Source organism: Phyllostomus discolor, chromosome 10 (genome assembly GCF_004126475.2).
Source record: "Phyllostomus discolor isolate MPI-MPIP mPhyDis1 chromosome 10, mPhyDis1.pri.v3, whole genome shotgun sequence".
Lineage (NCBI taxonomy): Eukaryota > Metazoa > Chordata > Mammalia > Chiroptera > Phyllostomidae > Phyllostomus > Phyllostomus discolor.
Window position 1 is genome coordinate 49,730,951 of NC_040912.2, and position 24,266 is coordinate 49,755,216.

The 24,266-nt window shown below is 36.3% G+C and overlaps 1 protein-coding gene and 1 non-coding gene across 2 annotated transcripts in view; both read left to right on the top strand.

Moving 5' to 3' along the window:
• LOC114508179 (B-cell receptor-associated protein 29) overlaps positions 1-24,266 on the top strand; it is a 48,690-nt gene that overhangs the window by 16,941 nt on the left and 7,483 nt on the right. The window contains exon 6 of the mRNA XM_028526188.2: positions 3,658-3,766. Coding sequence (XP_028381989.1) covers positions 3,658-3,766 — 109 coding nt within the window. The remainder of the gene's footprint in view (positions 1-3,657; positions 3,767-24,266) is intronic.
• On the top strand, positions 7,202-7,331 carry LOC114508279. The gene has a single exon (XR_003685523.1). It is a non-coding gene; the product is annotated as a small nucleolar RNA U109 (small nucleolar RNA).

Below are 24,266 nucleotides of genomic sequence, written 5' to 3' on the forward strand. Positions count from 1 at the left end.
AATTTGGGTAATCACTGGAGAGTCTGTGGGAACTGGATTCAGTGAACCAACAGCTAGGATTGTTTTGAATGTGAGCAGGCAAGACATTCACAGAGATTTGGAGAAATATTTTTTTCTTATTTCTGATCTTTAAATTTTTTAAATTTTAAAACATTTTGAAACTATAGGCTTCTTTAGTCATAGTGTGCACTTCAGTCCTCTTACTTCCTAAAAAAATTTCTTGGGATTATATAATATATTCATTAGTGCTTTAATTCCTCTCGAGTTGCTTAATCTTTATTGCAACACAGTAATGCTGTATTTGAAATTATGCTATAGTTTGTGTGCTCTTATCTCATCCTTTTCAGTAGACTAAGTTACCTGAGAGCAGAGATCATATTTCTCTTACATTTGTATCACTTATAACACCTAGTATTGTTATATTTGCATGTAGTCGGTGCTCAGCACGATTTGTTTGTTAAATATACCAGCTTACATTAGAAGAGGAACCATCTGCAAAAGAAACCGTTTTCTATGTCAGTCTGTTTTAAATTGTCCTGTGTTGCTTTTTTACCTATGGAAACTGTCACTGTCAAGTTGCTGCATTCTAGTCAAATAACCCATGCCAGTGTGTACATACTTTATTTTTTAAACATTAATTTGCCTTTCTTGGTAACTTAAATTATTAAAATTTCTTTATGATGTCAACTTCTTAATTCTTTTAACAGTGGTGATTTCCACCCAGACATACAGATCATGAAATTTATGTTTTTATTTTAGGCAAATATTTTACTATTCAGACTTTAATTTTTCTTCCCTAGAAAGGATAAGCTGGAAACATAAAATAAACACTTTAAAAGCCAGATTAGGAACTTCCGGCCATGATGGAGGCACAGGTAGACACACGGTGCCTCCTTACACAACCAAAATAAGGTCAGCAACAATTTAGAAACAAGGTAACAACCAGATCTGACAGAAAATTGAACTGTATTGAAGCCACACAACCAAGGAGTTAAAATATACACATTCATCCAGACCAGTAGGAAGGGTGGGAGAGGAGTCACAGCACAAAAAGCGGTGGCACCAGGCGTATAAGGCATCCAAGACCGTGGCAGGCAGACCCTGGGTGCGCAGGCAGCTGGCAGACCCAGCAAGGCGGCAACTGTGAAGCAAAGCCCTACGCGCAAGGCAGCTGGCTGTCCAGGCAGTCCCACATTCACGCACAGATAAACCAGGCAAAATTGGGCAGTAAGACAGACTGGGCAACCCAGGGTCCCAGTGCTGAGAAATAGAGCCTCAGGGCACTGATTGGAAACACCTGTGGGGGTTGAGATGCCGGGAGAGACTCCCAGCCAAACAGGACAGTTCATTGGAGAGACCCACTGGGTCCTAGAACATGCGCAATCCCACCAACAAGGTAATTAGCACCAGAAAGGCCCAGTTAGCTTGGGGGAAGTGACAGAAGGGACTGAAATCCGACAGAGCAGAGCAAGCGCCATTGTCCCCTCTCGGACCCTGCCCACACATACAGCCTCAACCCAGCGACTGGGTTGACCTACCCTGGTGAACACCTAAAGCCCCGACCCTCACTGCTTAATAGGTGCAACAAGACCAAAAAAATGGGCCAAACGGAAGAACAGATCAAAGCCCCACAGCAAATACAACAAAGCAACCAAGAGATAGCTAGCCTATCAGATGCACAGTTCAAGGCACTGGTGATCAGGATGCTGACAGAATTGGTTGAATTTGGTCGCAAAATAGATGAAAAAATGAAGGCTACACTAAGTGAAAAGAAGGAAAATGCACAGGGAACCAATGACGATTGGAAGAAACCAGGGGACTCAAATCAATGGAGTGGACCAGAAGGAAGAAAGAAACAACCAAAAAGAAAAGAATGGAGAAATAAGAATTCAAAAAAATGAGGAGAGGCTTAGGAACCTCCAAGACATCTTGAAACGTTCCAGCATCCGAATTATAGGGGTACCAGAAGGGGAAGAGGAAGAGCAACAAGTGGAAAACTTATTTGAACAAATAATAAAGGAGAACTTCCCCATTCTGGCAAAGGAAATAGACTTCCAGGAAGTCCAGGAAGCTCAGAGCGTCCCAAAGAAGTTGGACCCAAGAAGGAACACACCAAGGCACATCATAATTACAGCAGCCAAGGTAAAAATGAGGGAGAGAATCCTAGAAGCAGCAAGAGATAAAGGGACAGTAACCTACAAAGGAGTTCCCCTCAGATATTCAGCTGATTTCTCAAAAGAGACCTTGCAGGCAAGAAGGAGCTGGAAAGAAGTATTCCCAGTCATGAAAGGCAAGGACCTACATCCAAGATTGCTCTATCCAGCAAAGCTTTCATTTAGAATGGAAGGGCAGGTAAAGTGCTTCTCAGATAAGGTCAGGTTAAAGAAAGGAGTTCATCACCACCAAGCCCTTATTTTATGAAATGTTAAAGGGACTTATTTAAGGAAAAGAAGATAAGAAAAAGAAGATAAAGAACATGTATAGTAAAATGACAGCAAACTCACAATTATTAACAACCACACCTAAAATAAAAACAAAAACAAACTAAGCAAACAACTAGAACAGGAACAGAACCACAGAAATAGAGATCACATGGAGGGTTAGCAACAGGGGAGTGGGAGGAGGAGAAAGGGGGAAGATGTACAGAAAATAAGTAGTATAGATGGTAGGTAGAAAATAGACAGGGGGAAGGCAAGAATAGTATGAGAAATGTAGAAGCTAAAGAGCTTATGACACATGGACATGAGCTAAAGGTGGGAAATGTGGGAGAGAAAGGGTGTGCAGGGTAGAGGGGAATGAAGGGGGAAATGGGACAACTGTAATAGCATAATCAATAAAATAGATTTTTTTAAAAAGCCAGAATAGATTTTAAAATATGAAGAACATTGTAGAGGATTAATGGAATAAAATTAATTTTGGGACTAATCAATGAAAATTAGATAGAATTTTCCAGGCATAGAGATGGCCCTTCCATTTTGTACTTACCTACCTCCACCCTGAGAACATATTCTTCTCTTACAAATTCATCTTTATAAAAATAGAGTGAGTAGACAGCTCACACTATTTTTAACATAAGGATCTTCCAATTAATATCCTCAGAACTGATTTTTCTTTAGATTTGCATTACATACATGAAAAGGCATGTATATTATTTACCTAAATTCTATTTTCATTTTTTACTTTTATTTTTTTATCCTCACCCAAGAGTATGTTTATTGATTTTATATAGAGAGAAACATTGAACAGTCACCTCCCATTTGCTTCTACCAGGGATGGAAACCACAACTAGGTATGTGCCCTGACTGAGAATTGAACCCGCAACCTTTTGGTGAATGAGATGATGTTCCAACCAACTGAGCCCCCTGGCCAGGGCTATGTAAATACTTTTGAAAATATAATTTTAATCATAGCCCAAAAAGAAGCTCTTGTTATTTTCATTTTAGAAATTTTAGCCATTGTAAGGAGAAATTTATTTGTATGTTAGCCAAATGCCAAGTTTCTGTTGGCAAAATTACATTGCAGAAAATTATAAAATACTAAAAAGACAGAGGATAAAATAAAGACTAATAATTTTAAATACATTACTCAAACCATTTCCTGGAAGAATATCTGGCTATTGCGATCTAAGCTCATTTCTATAACTCTCTTTTCTCGTAGCTCTTGAAAAGCTGTAACAAGGAAGAGGAACACCTTTTGGAAGCACAAAACAAAAAACTGGTAAAAGACCAGGAAAAACTGAAAACTGAATTAAAGAAGACTTCAGATGGTAACTTTGTGTGCATGTACCAAAGTAGAAAGAGCATGGTATTTTATGCCGTTACACTTCACTGTTTTCCCTAAAACAAATCTAATGGCTAAATGTTCTTCTGGCTGAAATACCATGAGCGACCTATTTATAAATTCCTGCTCAAATATGAAGATAAAACATTGTTTCAGCCAAGAGAAACATGCTGTGTTATACAGAAAAACATGTAGGTGTTTCAGATCTGTGTTGTAAATACAGATGTTCCTACCTTAGCAAAAGAGCTATGTTCCTGAAAAGTTGCTTGTAAATACGTTACTGGAAATAAATCACATTCTTCCATCACAGTAGATTGCTCCTTTGGAAGAAGTGATCACAGGGGGATTGTTTTGGTTATAAGAAATTATATTGCTAATCTCAAGCCCTAATATTTACTATCTGCCAGATAAAAGGAAAGCATTCCTTGAAAGAGATGGGCAGGCATAGAGTAAGAAAAATCTGATGATGAAAAGTTGAGAATTTGAATGTCTCATTCCAAAATACATTGCAATGAGCACTTGGGGTAGGGCATCCTAACTTCATTTCCCTGAAGGGAGCTATTTCTTCCACATTATTTTGTTTTTTAAAAGATAGTTCTGATAGTATTTTAATCTTCTTAGTCAAATAAATTATTATTGCCTACAGTCACATAGCACAGAAAAGTAGATATCCCAAGTCCAAAGTCATCCCAGGAAACTGTAAAAAAAGGTCTGTGGCTGGACCCCAGTCAAAATTTCTGTATATAATAGATACTCCTTGATGTCGTCCAGGCACTAGGGAACTTCTCAGTCAGAGTTAAAATACTGATCAATGCATAGACCTCCAATTTTAAGTCTCTTTTATTACTTTATGTTGAAGGTAAATTTGAGAATGTTCAGTAACTGAATCAAGGACCTACTTTATGCCATTTGTAAATTTAGATTTTTTAAATAGGCCTCTGTATAATAGAGGTTCTCTATAATATAACTTACAAATTGATTATCTATTTACATTGTTTGGATAGACTTAACTTCAAGATGTATTTGAATTTGAGATGGAAAGTATGAATATAAAAGCTAATTCTGAAAAAAAGCAAAAATTAATAGGATATTTCATGCAATGTAAAAAATTTTAGTCACTTTTTTACTTCTTATTTAAAGTGAAAAAAGTAAATCAGAAAATTGTTTAGAGTCAGTAAGTTAAAAAATAAGTTACTCTTCTAGACAAGGTGGTATATTATTGGTAGGTATAGTGTAGCTCATAATTCAAAATCTTGTCATAGTTATACTGTATACTCTTCTGCAATTCCAAAAGATTTGGAATATGATTAAGAAGTTTTTTTTTCAAGATTCTATTGACTTGTTTTTAGAGAGGGGGAGAAAGGGTGAAAGAGAGGGAGAGAAACATTAATGTGTGGTTGCCTCTCATATGCCCCAACAGGGAACCTGGCCTGCAACCCAGGCATGTGCCCTGACCAGGAATCAAGCTAGCCACCCTTTGGTTCACATGCAAGCACTCAGTCCACTGAGCCACACCTGCCAGGGCAATCAAGAGGTTTTAATATTTGTATAAAAATAAATTTAGTAATCACCTACTTTCTACATTAGACATTTCAGAAATGTGTTCTTTTTTTTCCCAATGCAAAATATTGCTGCTGATCCTTCAGAAGAAGGCAAGAGACTATTTTCAAAATACTTTTGCTTAATTTTAAAATACTGGTTCAAAATCTTGCTTTCTTTTTTTCACATCTGCAAATGATCCTTTTTCTTATGTTGTAATCAGGGTGGTGGGAAAACCAAGGACAGACAAGAATAGGTTGTGTGCCACGCTACACCTCTCAACCCTGGCCAGTTTCTTCATTCTTTGCCTTTCAAAAATTCCAACTCTGAGATATTTTGAGCTTTAACTTCACAAGTCTGGAATATAACTCTTGAAGCTCAATATTATTTTAGATTAACACAAAGAAACTCAATATTTCTTTAACAGACAATTCAAATGCTTGGAGAAAATGGACTTTTGGATAATATAGGCATGGTGTTTCCTATCTGATAACAAAAGATGCCAGCCTCTGTATTTGAAGTGTAGACTGCAAAGCTACTTTCAAAGTGAATCAGTGTTGAGGTAAAAGCAGATTTTACCTGTTTGAGTATGTCCTGTTTGGTTCCTGCAAGGTGTGTAGTATTTTATGAGTACATTTTATTTACCCAAAATTATTATTTTAGATAACATTATTAATGACCTTGAGAATATCAACTTTCAGTTCTAAAGGAAATATATCCTAGACTACATTCTCTTGACCTACAGCAGTCAAATTTATTATGGTAAGAACTAAGAAATTACATAAACAAATAGTACAAGATTTGGATAAATTTAGCAGCACAATGCTTTGCACATAGTACCATTCAAAAATATTCACTGATTTCTAAAGATTGAGGGTATTTATGCTGACAGTGCTTAAGAAATGTTTCAGAAAGTTCTTTTATACTTGAAAATTGAGTAGAAAAGCAATGTGGTTTATTTTTTATAGTGGTAAATAGAGTATTTGCCATCTGATTTGTCTTACCCTTGTTGTTTCTTTAAATGAAACATTTTCTCCAAAGTGTATAAGTAGAAATGAAACATAAACACAAGTATTTATTTTAGCTGGTTAGCCCCAAATTGGAAAACTGGCATTCTGAAGTCAGGTATTAAAAGCACTCTATCAGACCTGACTGGGTAGCTCAGTTGATTAGAGCATTGTCCCAATACACCAGGGTTGTGGGTTCAGTCCCCAGTCAGGGCACATACAGGAATCAACCAATAAATACATAAATAAGTGGAACAACAAATTGATGTTTGTCTGTCTGTCTCTCCTTCCCTCCCTCCCTCTTCCTCTTTCCCCCTTTCCCTCTCTCTCTAAACCAAAACAAAAAAGCAGAAAAAAAAAAGAACATACTACAGTAGTACCAAGCACCATCAATTTTTAACAACCAACTCAGATTTCACCCAGAATTCGTAAATTACCATGCTTCAGTGCAGTAATATGACCCTAGTGATCCAAAAGGGCGTTCATGTCCCAAAACACCCAGTTTACACTCAGGATTAAGTCAGGTGTAAGGACCTGCCAGATCTGTCATTTTTAATGATCTGTTAACGATAAGTCGATGTCCCAGTGTGTGGAGTAATTGGGAAAGGGCATGACCATGAAAAATGAGAACTTAAGTTTTGAAGAATTTACAAAGCTCATGGCTTTCATAATAAAAATAGATCTTGTATGTAGTAGAAAACCTTCTGATATTCAAGGAGATTAACTTCAAAGGAGTCTTTTGGAATAGCCACTGTATCTATTCTTATAAACAAATACCTTCTCAGTATTATTCTTATTAGAGGAGGCAATAGGTACCATTTAATCATTGCATGTATCCAGGCAGTGGTAAAAGTAAATCTGATTTTAAAAGTGAACTACATGTGGAAATGTCTCCTCCTCATTCATTTAGGAGCAGGAATATGTCCATAACATGTTTCATAACAGAGTTCTTAGGTCAGCAATCTTATAGTAGGAGTTGAGTAGTAGCATTTGTCTCCTGCATAAAGGTCCCTGGTTGGAGGTGTGTGGGAGGCAACTGATCAATGTTTCTTTCACAGGTCAGTGTTTCTCTCCCTCTCTCTCTCTCCCCTCCTTCCCCTCTCTCTAAAAGCAAATAAATGTAAAAAATAAGCATCTGCTTATATAGCCCCAAGTAATGTAATTAAGCAAAGTGACTATCAGGAACTATTTTTATTGTTGGCTTTTGACTCTTAAATTTATATTTATTTTTTATGAGAAAAAACTTTTCACTGTAACCTCTCTTCTCCTAGAATTAATTCAGTATGTGGTTGACCTAACCCTATTCCTCAGTTTCATGCAGTCTTAGAATCATAAAGACAGAGCCTGGCATGTTTTATTCATCCATAGACCAAGTGTGTTATATTTGGAATGGGGCCACAAATCTTAAATGTTTAACTCCCTTGGATGGGACATCTGGAGGGTGAGGAGAGGAAAGAGTATATGCCAGTAAACATAACCACTTCTCATTATTGTTTTTAAAGATTTTATTATTTTTAGAGAGAGGGGAAGGGAGGGAGAAAGGGAGAGAAACATCAATGCGTGGTTGCCTCTTGCGCACCCCCTACTGGGGACCCGGCCCACAACTCAGGCATGTGCTCCAACTGAGAATTGAACCAGAGACCCTTTGGTTTGCAGGGGGAGGTTCAATCCACTGAGCCACACCAGCCAGGGCAGTTTCTCATTACTTTTATAGTGTGATTATTTGTTTAGAACATTCGTTGGAATCATAGACATGGAATGATAAAACTTTACAGGAAAGGGCCCTGGCTGGTGTGGCTCAGTGGACTGAACCCTTACCTGCAAACCAAAGGGTCGTCCGTCGAATTCCCATCAGGGCACATGCCTAGGTTGTGGACTGGGTGCCCAGTTGCAGGTGTACGAGAGGCAACCACATATTGATGTTTCTCTCCCTCTCTTTCTTCCTCCCTTCCCCTCTCTCTAAAAATAAGTAAATAAACAATTTTTTAAAAATACTTTGCAGGAAAGGAGAACTGGTTTGAGTAGAGAAATCATCATGTTCTTTTTATTATAAATATTGTATTAGGGAAATTAAAAATGAGACTAGATCTCAAGAGCTCTTTCTAGCTCTGAGAGCTTTTGCCTGTGGGATTAAAATAGTCACTTTATGTTTAAAAAGACTACTTACCTTTTTCTTTTTAATTTTTATCAGAGTTTTACATACACATAAACTTAACAGTCAAATAGTACTGCAGGACTTACAATGAAAAAGAGCAGTCCCCTGGGACCCATCCCCACAGGCAGCTATTCAGCTCATTTAGCTATTATTTCTGATATTTGCCTCCAGATTTCTAAATGCAATGTTTAGGTAGCAATTTCTTGATCTTTCTGTGTCTAGGATATTATCTTTGTCTGTCTTGTGTAGAAAAAGACTTAGGATCTAGGGACTGCTCTCTTAGCTAACCTAACTCCTCACACACACTTCCTATCCCCCCCAATTTTCCAATATAATAAACATCAATTTTTATTATATCAAATTATTATGGCTATATATCTATTATTCGTCATCATCATCAAGGGGACCCCTTTGCCTTTTTCTGGTGTTGCTACCCTGTTTCCTGGATTCCATGTTTTCCACTTTTCAGTAACTCTCTTCTTTTGGTAGAACATATCATCTAATGTTTTCCTGAGAAATAATACATGAAAGGTGAATACTTTGAATACATGAATGTCTAAGAATCATTCTTTTCTGAAAATCATTATTATTATTTTAGCCTCACCATTGATTGCAAAATCTTTAACCCTAGGAATTTGGAGGCTCTGCTTCATTATCTTCTGGCCTGTGTTATTTCTGTTGACATGGCCAGAGTCATTATTCTAGTCCCTGACCCTTTTTGTATATAACCTGTTATGTTTTGTTTTGCTCCCTGGAAAGTTGTAGAATCTTCTGTCTGTCCCCAGGGTTATGAAATTTCACCTAAAGAGATTTTAGGAAGCATGCAGAATCAATAAGATTTGGGGAATGAGGGAAAGTAAAAGTTTAAGATGACTGCAAGTTTCTAACCTGGTTGACTAGGTAAGTGACACTTTTAACTAAGATTGGTACCAAAGGAGGAGTGGAGTGCTTTCATTTATCTGGGGGAGAGGGGAAGCAGAAGTAATGTATATGGTTATAAATATACTGAGTTGAAGGAGTCATTAGGATATCCTAGTTAAAATACCCAAAGAACAGTTGAAGCTTGAAAGAAAGGTGGTCTCAATATGAAGTCTAAACCATCATACAGATGGATCTGATGTTTAAATCAAGGAGTGGATGATTACCAGTCAAGGAAAACTGTATTGAGTGGGAAGGAAGAAGCCTGAACATACAACTCTGGCACATAACATTTGAGGATTAGACTGAGAAGAATCATCAGAGGTTTTTACTGGTATCTACTCACCTCTAGTGATTTAATTCTCAATCATTCATTAGTAAAGATTTTCTGGATTCTAGGTGATACCTCTACTTTTTGGTGTGTATTAATAATATCAAGCCTACTGATGGTCTACAAAGTATAGTAAAGAATGCTGTGTATATGTATAAAATTTTCTAAAATGTTTAAAAATTTTTATATATTTATTTTAGAGAGAGAAAGAGAGGAAGGGAGATATTGATGAGAGGTAGAGAAACAGTGATTTGTTTCACTTATTTATGAATTTAGTGGTTGGTCTTGTATATGCCTTGACCAGAGATCTAACCCACAACCTTGGCATATTGGGATAGTGCTGTAACCAGCTGAGCTACCTGGCCAGGGCATTCTACTAAAATTCTACCCTTTGAAAGATATTTTGAAATTACAAGAAGGAATGGAGTGTATGAGAAATGTGTGGTTAATAGGAGTTGGAAGAAGTTGGGCTATGAGAGGCAACAAACTTAGGAAGCAAATACTGTGTTGCTCAGCATGCTCCCTTCTCTCTCTTTGGACTCCTTCACTGATTTCCACAACTTGATTTTTTCTCCAGAAGAAATTCAACAGTATTTTCCTTCACTTCCTTCCTCCCTACCTTGTTTCACCTTCTTAAATGTTTGCAAGACATTGCTGTCAAAAGTAAACTTTATTTAGTCAACACTTCTGAAGGTTTGTGTTTCATATATTCCATTCATTATGTCTGCACACAAAGTGACCTTTGCGGAAAACATTTACCCCTTTGCCCTCTACCCTGGTTCCAAAACAGGTCTTTTTATTCAATATTTTATAGAATGTCCTACAGCCTTTACAAACCAAGAACTCCTCAGCAGTTTTTATAGAATTGGTTCCTGGGATTTGGGGTTCTGCAGATGGCTGTGGGTTCTTGCAGGTTGCATATTACAAATATTTTAGCAAAATGGAGTTTCTCTGCTCAATTCCTCTTGTAAAATTTTACTGTACCTGCCATGTAAAAACTATTGTGCTAGATGTTGTGAGGGATATCAGAAGAATACATTGTTGTCTCAGTCTTCAAGGATGTCTGGTGAGAAAGATGGACAGACTCACTGACAAGAAAAATGTAAGTCAAGGGATGATAAAAGCCAAAATAAAGGTACAAATAAATACATACAAGAGGCTATGGTAGCACAGAGGAGAGAGTGATTGTTATTACTGGCAGAGTTACAGAAAAATTTGTGGGGGAGGTATAATTTGAGCTGAGGCTCAGGGATGAGTGGGATTTCACAAGATTAATGGGAGAGTCTTCCTCTAGCCTCAGGAATGCACACAGACCAAGGATGAAAGCCCATGGTGCCTAAACCCATGGTTTATGGCAGGGCAAAATGGGAAAGTTGAGACAAGATCTTGAGGCCCATGAGTACCATGCTTGAAAGTTCAAAATTTATTCTAAAGTTAAGTACAGAGGCAGCGGCAGATTTTTAGCAAGAAAAAATATAGAGCCAGAAACTCAAATAATTTGTGGACAGAGATTTAAATTAGAGAACAGAGAATAAAATAACTCTGAAATGTTTCAATCTATTTAAGAATTCTCTTGCACAGTTTATTTGTTTAAAGATGCTGTGAAAGCATCTAACAAGCATTTGGAAATGCAAAATTTGAAGTGACTCAGATTTGGTTTAAGACTGACTTTCCCTTTGGGGAAGTTAGTCTACATTGCAGTTCTTCACAGAGTTCTTCTGTGTACTAATGGTCCAATGCACTGTCTATGTTGAAATTTAATAAAGTGCTAGCTATTATTATTATTAATAATATCAAAAACTTTACAAGATAAATAGGGAATGATTGAAACAAGAAGTTTTTTTCATTTAAATTTTAAGTGTCAACCTAAAAAAAAATTGTCAAAACTAATTTAAAACACTTCCTTTGAGTTTAGGGATCACTTTTCTGGCACTATCTTACTTTCCAAACCCATTTGCCTTTTTGTATATCATAATAAAAAGTTTTCAAATATAAGGTAAAATCTTTTACAACCTTCTAAATTGAAAAAGATAAACATACCTCTATAGCCTGATCGATGGTAAAATGTGCATTATTAGATGTTTGGTATGTTCATTTGCTAATTAAACCCGTAACTGATTTAGAAAGCCAAAGTATAATAATAGCACTGTTCTTTTCTGTAGGTATCTTGGAAATATATTGGTTGGGCCCAGGGTATTTTAATTGGCTAGTGTTTAAAAGTGATCAACACCAATGAGATGAATTAGTTTTGCTTGAGAAGCTGAAGCATGCATTTTTGCTTTAGAAGTTGCCTGATGGGGGCACCTCCATGTGAAAGTCCAACTAGGCTCGAATCAGCTTATCCAAAATTGAACTTACAATCTTCTTGTTCAGATTGTTTCCTCTTGGTTCCTGAGTCAATCATTTTTGAAATGGACAGAAAGCAATCAGCTAGGAAAGTGACCTGGAAAATTCAAGGAGGAAAAAACTTTTTTTTCCTTTAACTAAACCTTATTGCAACATCCCCTATCTATATAGACTTTGCTCTTTCTATAAGGAAAATGGATAAAGCTAAAATAGGAAACTTTTAAGGGGATTTCTTAAAACATCCACTATAATTTGGACCCTCTTCTCATGTTCTGAAACTTTATTTTTTAGTTATTTTGAGTAAATTTATAACTCAGGAGAAACCGATAAAACCTACAAGTGTTGTTTTAGAACAGGGGTCAGCAAAGTCTAACCCAGGGGCCAAATCTGGCCTACTGCCTTGTGTTTGCAAATTAAATTTGATTGGAACAAAACCACAATCATTTGCTTACATATTTCCTGTGAGTGCAGAGTCGAAAAGCTAGAGTCCACATGACACAGAAAGCTGAAAATATTGACTATCTGGCCCTTCACAAAAATTGTTTACCAAGCCTTACTTTGGCTCTTCAAATAAAGAAGAGTGCCTTTTTCAGATAAATGAGGATACTGAAAAGATTTGCTTTTGCTGTTAATGGTAAAAAAGTTGCCGTGTACCCAAGTGCTTGTTGAACGAATATTGAGCAGATAATTTAAGAAATTATATATGCTTGTGTATACTAAAACTAGTTCTTGGTTTATAGTTCATGTACACTGACTCCTTCAATTCTCACGTTATGATGTGTTGGTAATTCTGTGTTCCACTTGCTTTTGTTTAGACGTGAAAGTGCTTTATAGAGCATACTCTCTTCAAAGCAGTTTGTTAGGGTCTATACTTACACATTGCTTTGCCTAAAACATACATCCTGATTTTTAAGTGCAAAGCTAGCATATTAATATAATTTATAATTACTCTTTAAGTACAGAACCAAAATTGTTTCCTTAAATACATTACTTAACAACCTAACTGAGATTAATGAAGAAAGTCTTTATGCATCTATTGATATTTCTTGTGCCAACAGCATACACATTGGGGCTGATTTTGTTCATTGGATAGCCTACCTTTCAGTTCCCTGGCCCAGGGTACAAGTAATCATTATAAGTGTCAACATGCTTTAAGACCATGTCTTTTCTAAACCCAAAAGCAATTTACCCATGAATCTCATTCATGTTCCCAGTACATTAGAAGGTATGGGCAGGCACTACGATACCTGCCGATGGGGTAAAGAAATCGAGACACATGCACAAAAATAAATACATAATTTCCCCTTTGTTCTTTGCATGTGAAAAATAGGACTATTTTTGATGTTATTCATTAATGTTTACTCCATATTATCACAACTTGTGCAGTTTTATTCCACTCCAAAACTTTTTGCCTCTCCCCTCACAAAGCAAGCAGTCTCCTAATGCATGTCCCACCTTAGTCTCTCTGACATTAGTTTGGCTTCTTCACATTGCCACCAGCGGTTTTCAACCCCACATATCTGACTATGCCTCTGCACTATTTAAAATTCTCTACTGGTTTCTGTCACCTTTACAGCTCATCAAAATGGCACACATGTTCTTCTGTGACCTGATCCCCAGTGTCATCTGTAGTTTTGTCCCCCACCCTTGTCCAATCTAAATTTCATACTCCTACTTTATTAAATATTGTAGTTTGTAGTTCTAACAGTGGTGTTTCATTACTTTTTACCTTTGCCCAGTAATGCAGGTCCGGCTGCCTATAATGTCCTTTCTTCTCTCTTCTCTATGGTTTATGCTCATCCTTCAGTTTCTTCCTTTTTGTTTTAAGATTTTATTTATTTTTAGAGAGAGGAAAGGAGGAGAAGGAGAGGGAGCAAAACATCAATGCATGCTTGCCTCTCATGCACCCCCTACTGGAGACCTGGCCCACAACCCATGCTTGTGCCCTACACTGGGAATTGAACCATCAGCCCTTTGGTTCACAGGCTGATACTCAATCCACTGAGCCACACCAACCATGGATCATCCTACAGTTTCAGTGTTGCCACCTCTAGGAAGCCTACTTGATACTCTCTCCCTTCAGGCTGGGTTGAGTGGCCTCCTTGGGGCCTCCATATTCCTGCACAGTTACTTACTTGATAATGCACTTTTTATCTTCCTAGATTTTAAGTGCTGTGAAGGCAAGGGTCACAAAATCAGCTCTGTGTCACCAGCACACAACTGCTATTCCAGATAGCAGATTTATTTATTTATTTATTTATTTATTCATTCATTCATTCATTCATTCATTAATAAATCTCACCCCAAACACTGAACTTGGTGCCCTCTCTTACCTCCTTACCCAGTTTAGATTTCATGGTTCATCATAATTGTGTTTTTGCAAACTACCTAACTCCTTTCTCTGCCTCCCTTTTCCCTCCCTCCCTGACTCCCCTCCTCTCTCAAGCACCTAGCCCTGGTAGTAGTCAAATATCCCTCTATTTGTTACCTGTGCCCAAATATCTCAGCATTGTTTTAAATACATGGTCACTAAATTCAAATGGGGCTTCAACACTGCATGACAGTCCTATTGCACTTCTCTAAAATCTTTTCCACCTTCCAAAACTACTTTATGTCTTCTTGGCTCACTTCTAAATTCTAAACCCATCCTGCTTCTATGGACACAAAGAATAAATCACAAAATCTTCATTTGCTCATCACCTTTAATACCATCCTCTCCCAGCTGGCTTCAGACTTTCTGCCTGTCCTTGGGTCACAGTGGATTAAGTGTCACTTCTCTTCTAGTGTTGTGCATCTGGTCCCCACTGACCTCCTCAGGACTTTGTTTCCGTGGTTACTCCCTTCCTATCATCCCACAGACATCCTCCATCTCCTGTTCAAAAATGAAAATGACAACTTCCCTTTGTCTCATATTCTTCCTGTTACCCATTTCTCTGCTCTACATTTGACAAAAATTCTTTTTTTTTTACTTTTTATATAGACATAATTTCAAACTCACAGGAAAAATACAAAGTAATACAAAAAAATTCCCCTATATCCTTCATCAGTTACCCAAATGATAACATCTTACATTTGCTTTATCCTTTCCTCTGACTCTTTATATTATTTCACTTATTTTTTATAATTTTCAAATAATAATATTCTAATTTCCTTATTTCTTCTATATTTGTTAGATGCCATTCTGTTGTGAGGAAGAGCTTTCTTCACCCCTCCCCACAAGTTTTTTTTCTTTTGCTTGTTTAATATATTCAGTGGGTTATAATCTATTATGAGCATTATATTTTATTATTTAGTTTTCTCAGATTTGGCCTTTTCAACCTGGACTGTTTTGCCATTATCATTTTGTCATGCTTCCATTCTATAAGCACTTACTTTCTGGTATAACAAGATAGTGCAAGGTCATCTTGTACATTTCTTCCTCCAGCCTTTGAATCATCATTTCTCCAATCGGTCATGGTTCCTTTAAGTGGAGAATGATATTTAGAAAATAAAATAAGGACCCTAGGTGTGCTCATTGCTACTGGGACATCATTATTTGAGATCCCTTTAACAGAGAGAACTAATGTAACTTAAATTTCACCTCTTTAGAGAAACTTTTTCTGACTATGCAACCTATTGTAGCTACACAGTCATTTGGTCTCCCATCATCTTATTTTAACTTTCTGTATGACACTTAGCACTCACTTTTGGTTGGTCAGACTCTATAGTATGTCTTCCACCCTCACTAGAAAATGAGTGTTATAAGAGCAAAGACCCTAGCTATCTTTTCACTATATCCTCAGCACTTAGAAAAATGTCTGATGCCTCGTAGGCATTCCGTAAGTTGTTGAACAAATCAATGAGTAGATAACTTCCTTGTCTTAGAGCAGTTTCATCTATGTATCAACTTCGTATTTTATGTTCATGAATGGTAGGAGTCTTTGGGAAGTGTTCTTTCATTTCATGGACTCTCAGCAATTAGAGGCTAGGAGAAATATTTTCTTCCTCATTTTCTTAATGAAAAGCAAAGGTTTGTCATTAATGTTAAGAAGTTTAATTCTCACAGCCCTTCCATATTTGTTGTACTACTGACCCTAATGTATGATTTCATAAAAACAATTTTTATGAACCCAAATTTTAAATATTTTTAAGATATTTATAACCATATTGCCCCTCAACCCTCTTAAGTAACTAAACCTTTTACACAAGATGTATACATAAAGGTTAAATGTCTTTGCTATTCTTGAGATCTATTAAGTCTATGCTTCTATATTAGAGTATCTGCTTTTTCTTTATCCACTTTCTCATTGCCTACTTCTTTTTTTTTAGTATTACCACTTTTTTAAAAAATACACAATATAATACTATAATAAATCATTTTAAAACATCAAGATTTTATACAAGATACATTTTTAAATAAGGTTTTGTTTATTTAAAGCAAAGGAATTTGGGGGGTCAGATTTGATAGGTTCTTACTCAGGACTTCTGCTTTTTTATAATAAGCTTTTTATGTTAGGACAATTTTGATGTACATAAAAATAAGATAGTACAGAAAATTCCCATATATCCCACACTCAGTCACTTTTTTTATTTATGTCTTACATTAATATGGTACATTTATACAATTGATGAACTGATATATATATATATATATATATATAACTAATAGTTATATATATATATATATATATAACTATTTACTAAAGTTCATAGTTTATTCAAATTTTCAACGTTTTTTCCTGATGCCTTTTTTCTCTTATAGGACCTCATTCAGGATACCACATTACATTTAGTATTCTTGTCTCCTTAGGCTCCCCTTGGCTATAATAATTTCTCAGACTTTCCTTATTTTTGATGACCTTGACAATTTTGAGAAGTACTGGTTAGGTATTTTGATATTTTATTTTTTAAGATTTTATTTATTTTTTGAAGGAAGGAAAAGAAGGGAGAAAGAGAGAGAGAAACAGATATGCGAGAGAACCATCAGTCAGTTGCCTCTCTCACGCCCCTATTGGGGGCCTGGCCCTCAACCCAGGAATTGAACCGGTGACCTTTCAGCTTGAGGGAGGATGTCCAACCCACAGAGCCACACCAGCCAGGACCTGGTTAGATATTTTGTAAAATGTTTCTCTGTTGGAATGTATCTGATGTTTTTCTTGGTTAGACTGGGCTATGGATTTGAGAGGAGAGGCACGAAGGTGAAGTACCATTTTCATCACATAACATCAGGAGCACATACCAACATGATTTATTATTGTTGATGTTGACCTGACTGAGGTAGTGTTTTTCAGGTTTCTCTAGTGTAACATTACTTAACCCCCTCCCCCCTTGGAAGGAGGTCACCATTTGCAGCCCACACAAGGAGTTCTGTTCCACCTCCTGAAGATAGAGTACCTACAGAAAGTATTTAGAAGTACTCTTCATGGATTTGTCTCTTCTCCCCTATTTATTCATTTATGTATATCAGTATGGACTTGGAGGGTATTCATTTTTTACTTTGAGTTATAATTTTATATGTGTGTGTGTGTGTGTGTGTGTGTGTGTGTATTTTTTTTGCTCAAGTTGTTCCATCCTTGACCAGTGGGACTCTTTCAGTTGGATCCTGTGTCCCTTTGACATATCCCCATTATTATGGACTTTTAAAAAATATTTTTTCAGTACTTTCCTAATTACAGACACTACAAGATGCTGTAGACTTCTCTTTCATATATCCTGCCCCATTTCTCAAATGAGTGTTTTATGTTTTCTATTTTAATTGAACTGGGTTCTGTGATGCCGTTTGTTTGGTTTCTTGTTTTTAATTCTGAATTAGCATGAGATATTTATAATATGCTTATATTTTTATCAAAATATCTAAAGAAAGCTCTGTTTGTTTTGTGACCGCCCAGCTATCCTGAATATTTTGTTCTTTTTAATTAAAGTTATAACTTTTTAATTGGAACCACAATTCTTATCATGTAACTAAAGTGACACCTCATCGTTTACCTGGTTTTTATTTTTATTTTTAGGAAATGAACTGGTTTTACACAAGTGAATTTTTTAGATGCTTAAAGCTTAGACTTTTCATTTATCCATTCTTTCCTTCCTTTAAGGAACATATTTTAAGCACCTTCCATGTGCTGGGCATTGTGCTGGGTGCTCAAGACAGACAAGACACAGCTCTGTTTCTTGAGTAGTCCATAGTCTAGTGGGGACATAGTTATACTTCAGCATAATAAGTGTTAAATAAACATAAGCTCTCCTGGCTGGGTAGCTCAGTTAGTTAGAACTTGGTTGGAGCTTTGTCCTATACACCAAAAGGCTGAGGGTTCTATTTCCAGTCAGGGCACATGCCCAGGTTTTGGGTTTGATCCCCAGTCAGGGCACACGTGAGAGGCAACTGATTGATGTTTCTCATATTGATCTCTCTCTATCTCTCTCTCTCTCTCTCTTTCTCCTCCCCTCACGCTTCTCCTGCTCTCTCCCTCCCCCCTTCCCTGTCCCTTTCTCTTCCTCTAAAAAATCAATAAGCATTTCCTCAGGTGAGGGGTGGGGGGAAGGTAAGCTCAAGATGAAGTAGAAGCCAATAGCAGAGATCAAAGACAATTTGTTAACATTTCGAAGGATGAATCTTAATTAGCCAGACTAAATGGAGGAGAATAAGAAAGACAGGGAGGTTAAGGGAGATGGACAAGGATGTTTTTACAAAATGAAGGGCATGTAAATGAAGGAGTACGGCACTTTCAAAGTACTACAAGGAGCTCAATGTGACTGGAGCATAAAATAAAGTGGAGGTAGTGCTGAGAGTTCAGCAGTAAGCCTAAGATCCGTCATGAAGGGCCTCATGCCATGTTTATGTTAACATTCTGGGGGGCACACTTGGAGCGTTTTTAGGCAGAGGAGCAATTACTTTGACAATACTGTGGACAATGAATTATAGTAGCCAAGAAACTAGGCAAGGAGTCCATTTCAGTAATCTAAACTATAGATGAGGACAGTGCTGACAGAGATGGCATGGAGTAAGTGGATTGTTGAGATGTAAAGGAAGTATAGATGTGAGGTTAAAAGATGACTGAAGTGATGACTGAATCAGACCTCATCTATATATACCTGATAATATAGGCATGTATAAAAATAAAATTAAAACTTAACAGAAGTTTGTATCTTGGAAGCATTACTGTAGACTAACTGTCCAGTAATGAGTCACTGGTAAAGGAATAGTACATGTGAGGATTAAGTACTGAGCAACTCTAGTATATAACACTCTTAAGTTCTCAAAAATAGAAGCAAATAAGCTGAAGAAAAAAAACCAACAACACTAGGTGTGTGGAAACTCGTCAAATTAAAAATGTTTCTTCCAGCGCAATCCTTAACAGCCTTTGTACTACAGCCATCTTTAGCTGTCACACCAGTGCCTTTCAAAACTTTCATTTCCTGGCAAAACTTAGTTTGCAGTGTCTGTTATCTCAGGTAGAAATCACAGTGACACAGCACATTTACACAGTGTACTAGTTTCACCAGCTCCTTCCACTGTGCAAATAGCTCCATAATGTAAGTTTGGCACTTTGAAAACCACAGGTGTTTTTGGCCTGCTTACATGTCATTTTACACAAACATTTTGCCTTACTGTGTGTCACTATAATATTAATTGGGGTTACTCTCTGATGCATGTACCTCAAACATGACCTAGTTTCCATTTGAATCTGGCCAAAATTGTCATGAAATATCTCAGCATTTCCATAAACCCACTGTCTAGTGAGAGCAACTCATATTTGCTCATGAGAAAACAAAGTGAGTTAGATGTATCACCTCAAGTCTCTTTGTCTAATAATATCTTCCCTATACATGCTATTTCCAAAATAATATGGTTCAAAATAAAACAAGCATTTCCCAATGTTAGATAACAAGTTTATGTAATCCCTTAGTCACAGAGTTCCAGATGGAGGTAGAAGGCATACAAAACAGAATATTATAATTTTTATAAAACAAACAGTAGGACTGGAAAACAATCCAAAACACTCCTGGACAATAACAGCCTGCACTTACAGGAGTATATTCAGTCAGATAGTAATTCAGTCATCAAATTTATTAATATCCGCTAAAACACAAAACAAAACAAGAAACACAGTTTATACCTTGGCTTAATAGTGCCAGGAAAACAGAATTAGCCTATAGTTGTTTCTTTATAGCTTCATACCAGAAGCAATAAGAAGAAACTTCTGAATAATCTGTATAAGTGGTTCTCTAACTTTTTTTAAATTAAATTTATTGGGGTGACAATTGGTTAATAAAATTATATAGGTTTCAAGTGTACATCATCTGTACATTGCATTATGTTTATCACCCAATGATAAATCTCCTTTTGTCACCATATATTTGACTTCCTTTACCCTTTATTATTACCCACCCCCTTTCCCTTTGGTAACCACAGTACTGTTGTCTGTGTCTATGAATTTTTGTCTTGTTTGCTCATTTATTGCTTTCAGTTTTATATCCCACATATAAGTGAAATCATATGGCTCTTCACTTTTTCTGTCTGACTTAACAAGATATTCTCAAGTTCTATCCATGTTATTGCAAATGGCAGTATTTTATCTTTTCTTATGGCTGAGTAGCATTCCATTGTAGATAGGTGTCCATCAAAGAACACTTCCATCATCTCCATGTCTTGGCAACCATGAGTAATGCTGCAGTGAACATGGGGAGACATAGCTTTGCTAATGAAAGTTTTTGGGTTTGGGGGTAGATAACCAGAAAAGGGATTACTGGGTTAAATGGTAGCTTTATTTTTTTTTTTAGGAACCTCCATACTATTTTCTATCATGTCTGTACCAGTTTACATTCCCACCAGCAGTGAATGAGGGTTCCTTTTTCTCCACAACCTCTCCAACATTTATTACTCACCTTGTTAATAATAGCCATTCTAGTAAGTATGAGGTGATACCTCATTGTAGTTTTGATTTGCATTTCCCTAATAGCTAGTTAAATTGAGCATCTTTTCATATATCTGTTGGCTATTTGAATGTCTTCTTGGGAGAAATGTCAGTTCAGGTCCTCTGCCCATTTTTTAATTGGATTGTTTGTTTTGTAGTTGTTGAGTTGTATGAGTTATTTATATATTTTGGATATTAACCCTTTGTTGGAGGTGTTTGCAAATATCTTTTCCCATTCAGTTGGTTGCCTTTTTGTTTTGTTGTCAGTTTCTCTTTCTGTGCAGAATAGTTTAATGTAGACCCACTCATTTATTTTTGCTTTTACTTCCCTTGCCTTGTAGGTCAACTTCATAAAGTCCTCTTTAAGACCAAAGTCCAAAAGTTGAATACGTATTATTTTCTTCTATGTAATTAATTGTTTCAGGTCTTATATTTAGGTCTTTGATCTATTTTGAGTTAATTTTTGTATATGGTGACAAAGAGCAGTCTAGTTTCATTCTTTTGCATGTGGCTTTTCAATTTTCCTAGTACCATTTATTGAAGAGACTTTCTATATTGTATGTTTTTGGCTCCTTTGTCAAAATCTTTTGCCCATGTACATGCACATGGGTTTATTTCTTGGTTCTCAATTCTGATTCATTGATTTATGTGTCAATGAACAAGAATTGACAGTTTTTCTGCCAATACCATGTTGTTTTGATTATGGTTGCTTTGTAGTATAACTTGAAGTCAGGGACTATGATGCCTCCACATTCATTCTTTTTTCTCAGTGTTGTGCTGGCTATTTGGGAATCTTTTGTGGTTCCATACAAATCTGATGGTATTTTGTTCTATTTCTTTAAAAAATGCCATTGGGATTTGATGGGGATTGCATTACATCTGTATATTGTTTTGTGTAATATGGCCATTTTAACTTTGTTGATACTTCCAGTCCATGAACATGGAATATCTTTCCATTTCTCTGTGTCTTCTTTCATCTCTTTTAATGATGTCTTACAGTTTTCAATGTATAGGTTCTTCACAACCTTTGTTAAGTTTATTCCCAGGTATTTTATTCTTTTTCAAAAGGAATTTTTTTAAATTTCTTTTTCTGAAATTTGTTAGCATATAAGAATGCAGTGGATTTTTGTACATTGATTTTTGTATCCTGCAACTTTATTGTATTTGTTTATTGTTTCTAATAGGTTTTTGGTGGAGTCTTTAAGATATAAAGAAAGATATGAAGAAAGAATCATGTTGTCTGCAAAAAGTGACAAGTTTACTTCTTCATGCCTTTTCTTTCTTTCTCTTGACTGATTGCTCTGGGCAGGACTTAACAGTGCTGTGTTGGGCAAAAGTGGAGAGAGTGGGCATCCTTGTCTTGTTCCTGATCTTACAGGAAAAGCTTTCAGTTTTTCACCATTGAGTATGATGTTAGCTGAGGGTTTGTCACATATGACCTTTTTTATATTTAGGTACTTTGTTTCTATAGCTATTTTATTGAGTGTTTTAGTCATAAATAGATGCTAGCAAATTGAATACAACAATACATTAAAGTGATAATACATTGTCATCAAGTGGGTTCATTCTGGGGGCACAAGGAGAGTTCAAAATATGCAAATTGATCAATGTGACACATCAAATTAACAAAATGAAGGATAATAATACATACAATCATATCAATAGATGCAGGAAAAGCATTTGACAAAATACAACACCCACTGATGATTAAAACTGTTTCTTCTTTTACAAATTCATAAGACACCTGACTCATTCTCTCTACTAACAATCCATGAGAAAATGATATCTTTTAATGAAAGTTGATATCTAAGGTTTATGAAATTTCCTAAGTAATTTATTCATGTCAGAAATTTAAGTATAAATCATTTTTATTATATTTTTTAATCCTCACCTGAAGATACATTTATTGGTTTTAGACAGAGAGGAAAGCAGGGAGAGAAACATCAATGTGAGAGGGAAACATCAATTGGTTGCCTCCTGTATGTGCCCTGACGGGGGACCAAACCCACAACCTGGGTATGTTCCCTGACCAGGAATGGAACCCATGACCTTTTGGTGCACAGGACAGTTCTCCAACCGAGTCACACCTGCCCATACAGTATAAATCATTTTTAACATTAAGACCAACCTCTGTTCATTAATAAGCTCCTGGCCAATATTTTTCAAGCCACCATTATTGGCTAGTCAGACATTATTAGGTTGTAAAATCATCTTCTTTGCTTTTTATATATTGGAAATCTAGGCTCTTAAACATTTTTAGTTTCATATTTTCAAGTGCCCTCTAGGAAATGCCCTTGAGAACCCAAATTGAAAGCAAGTATATAAGTCTTTATGATGTAACTCTGGTTCCAGTGAAATCTAACAACTACCATAAATCTCTCTTCCATACCTAACCCATACTTTTACCAAATGACACATTCAGTTTGTCATATTCAACTTTTAAGTAACCCTGGCTGGTGTAGCTCAGTTGGTTGGAGCATCCTCCCATAACCAAAAGGTTGAGGGTTCACTTGCAGTCAGGGCACATGCCTGGGTTGCAAGTGCAGTCCTGTTCTGGGTTTGTGCAATCCCCAGTCTGGGCACCTGTGATCCCTGGTCTAGGTGCGTGCAGCCCCAAGTTTGAGTGGGTACAAGAGGCAACTGATCAATGTTTCTCTCTCTCTTTCTTTCTTTCTAAAATGCAATGGAAAAATGCCCCTGGGTAAGGATATAAATAAATAAATAAATAAATAAATAAATAAATAACAAAATTCAAACCTTAATACCTAATTTAGATTTATGGATCTATAGAAGTAATGTGGAAGAAATTATAAACTGTGCTATTTAAATTAATTAAAAGTAAATAAAATTTAAAATTCAGTTCTTCAGTTGCACCAGCCATATTTTAAGTACTCAGTAGCCACATGGAACTAGTGGCTACTATGCTGGACAACAGAAATGCAGCACATTTATTGTACATTGTAGATGCAGGACAGTACAGAAAGTTCAACTTGACAACATTGTTTAGAAACTGATACAAAAGGCACTTTAGTTAATAGTGAATATATGTATATTTTAAAATGTCCATGTAATGGCTTCTCAAGAGATAAAGCAACCAGATTGTTTATAAATGGAACCTATAATTTCATTTATTGTGCAAAAAGTGCCTTTTAAATTTATAAATTCCACTTTCTTTCCTACAACTTTTACCCTAAAAGGTTTACAAATGCAGAACTTCTAAAGGCTACATGCGCAGAATTTTATGTATAGCTAGTTCCAGATTCCCAGAATTTCTTCAATCCATTTTATACTCTCTTCCC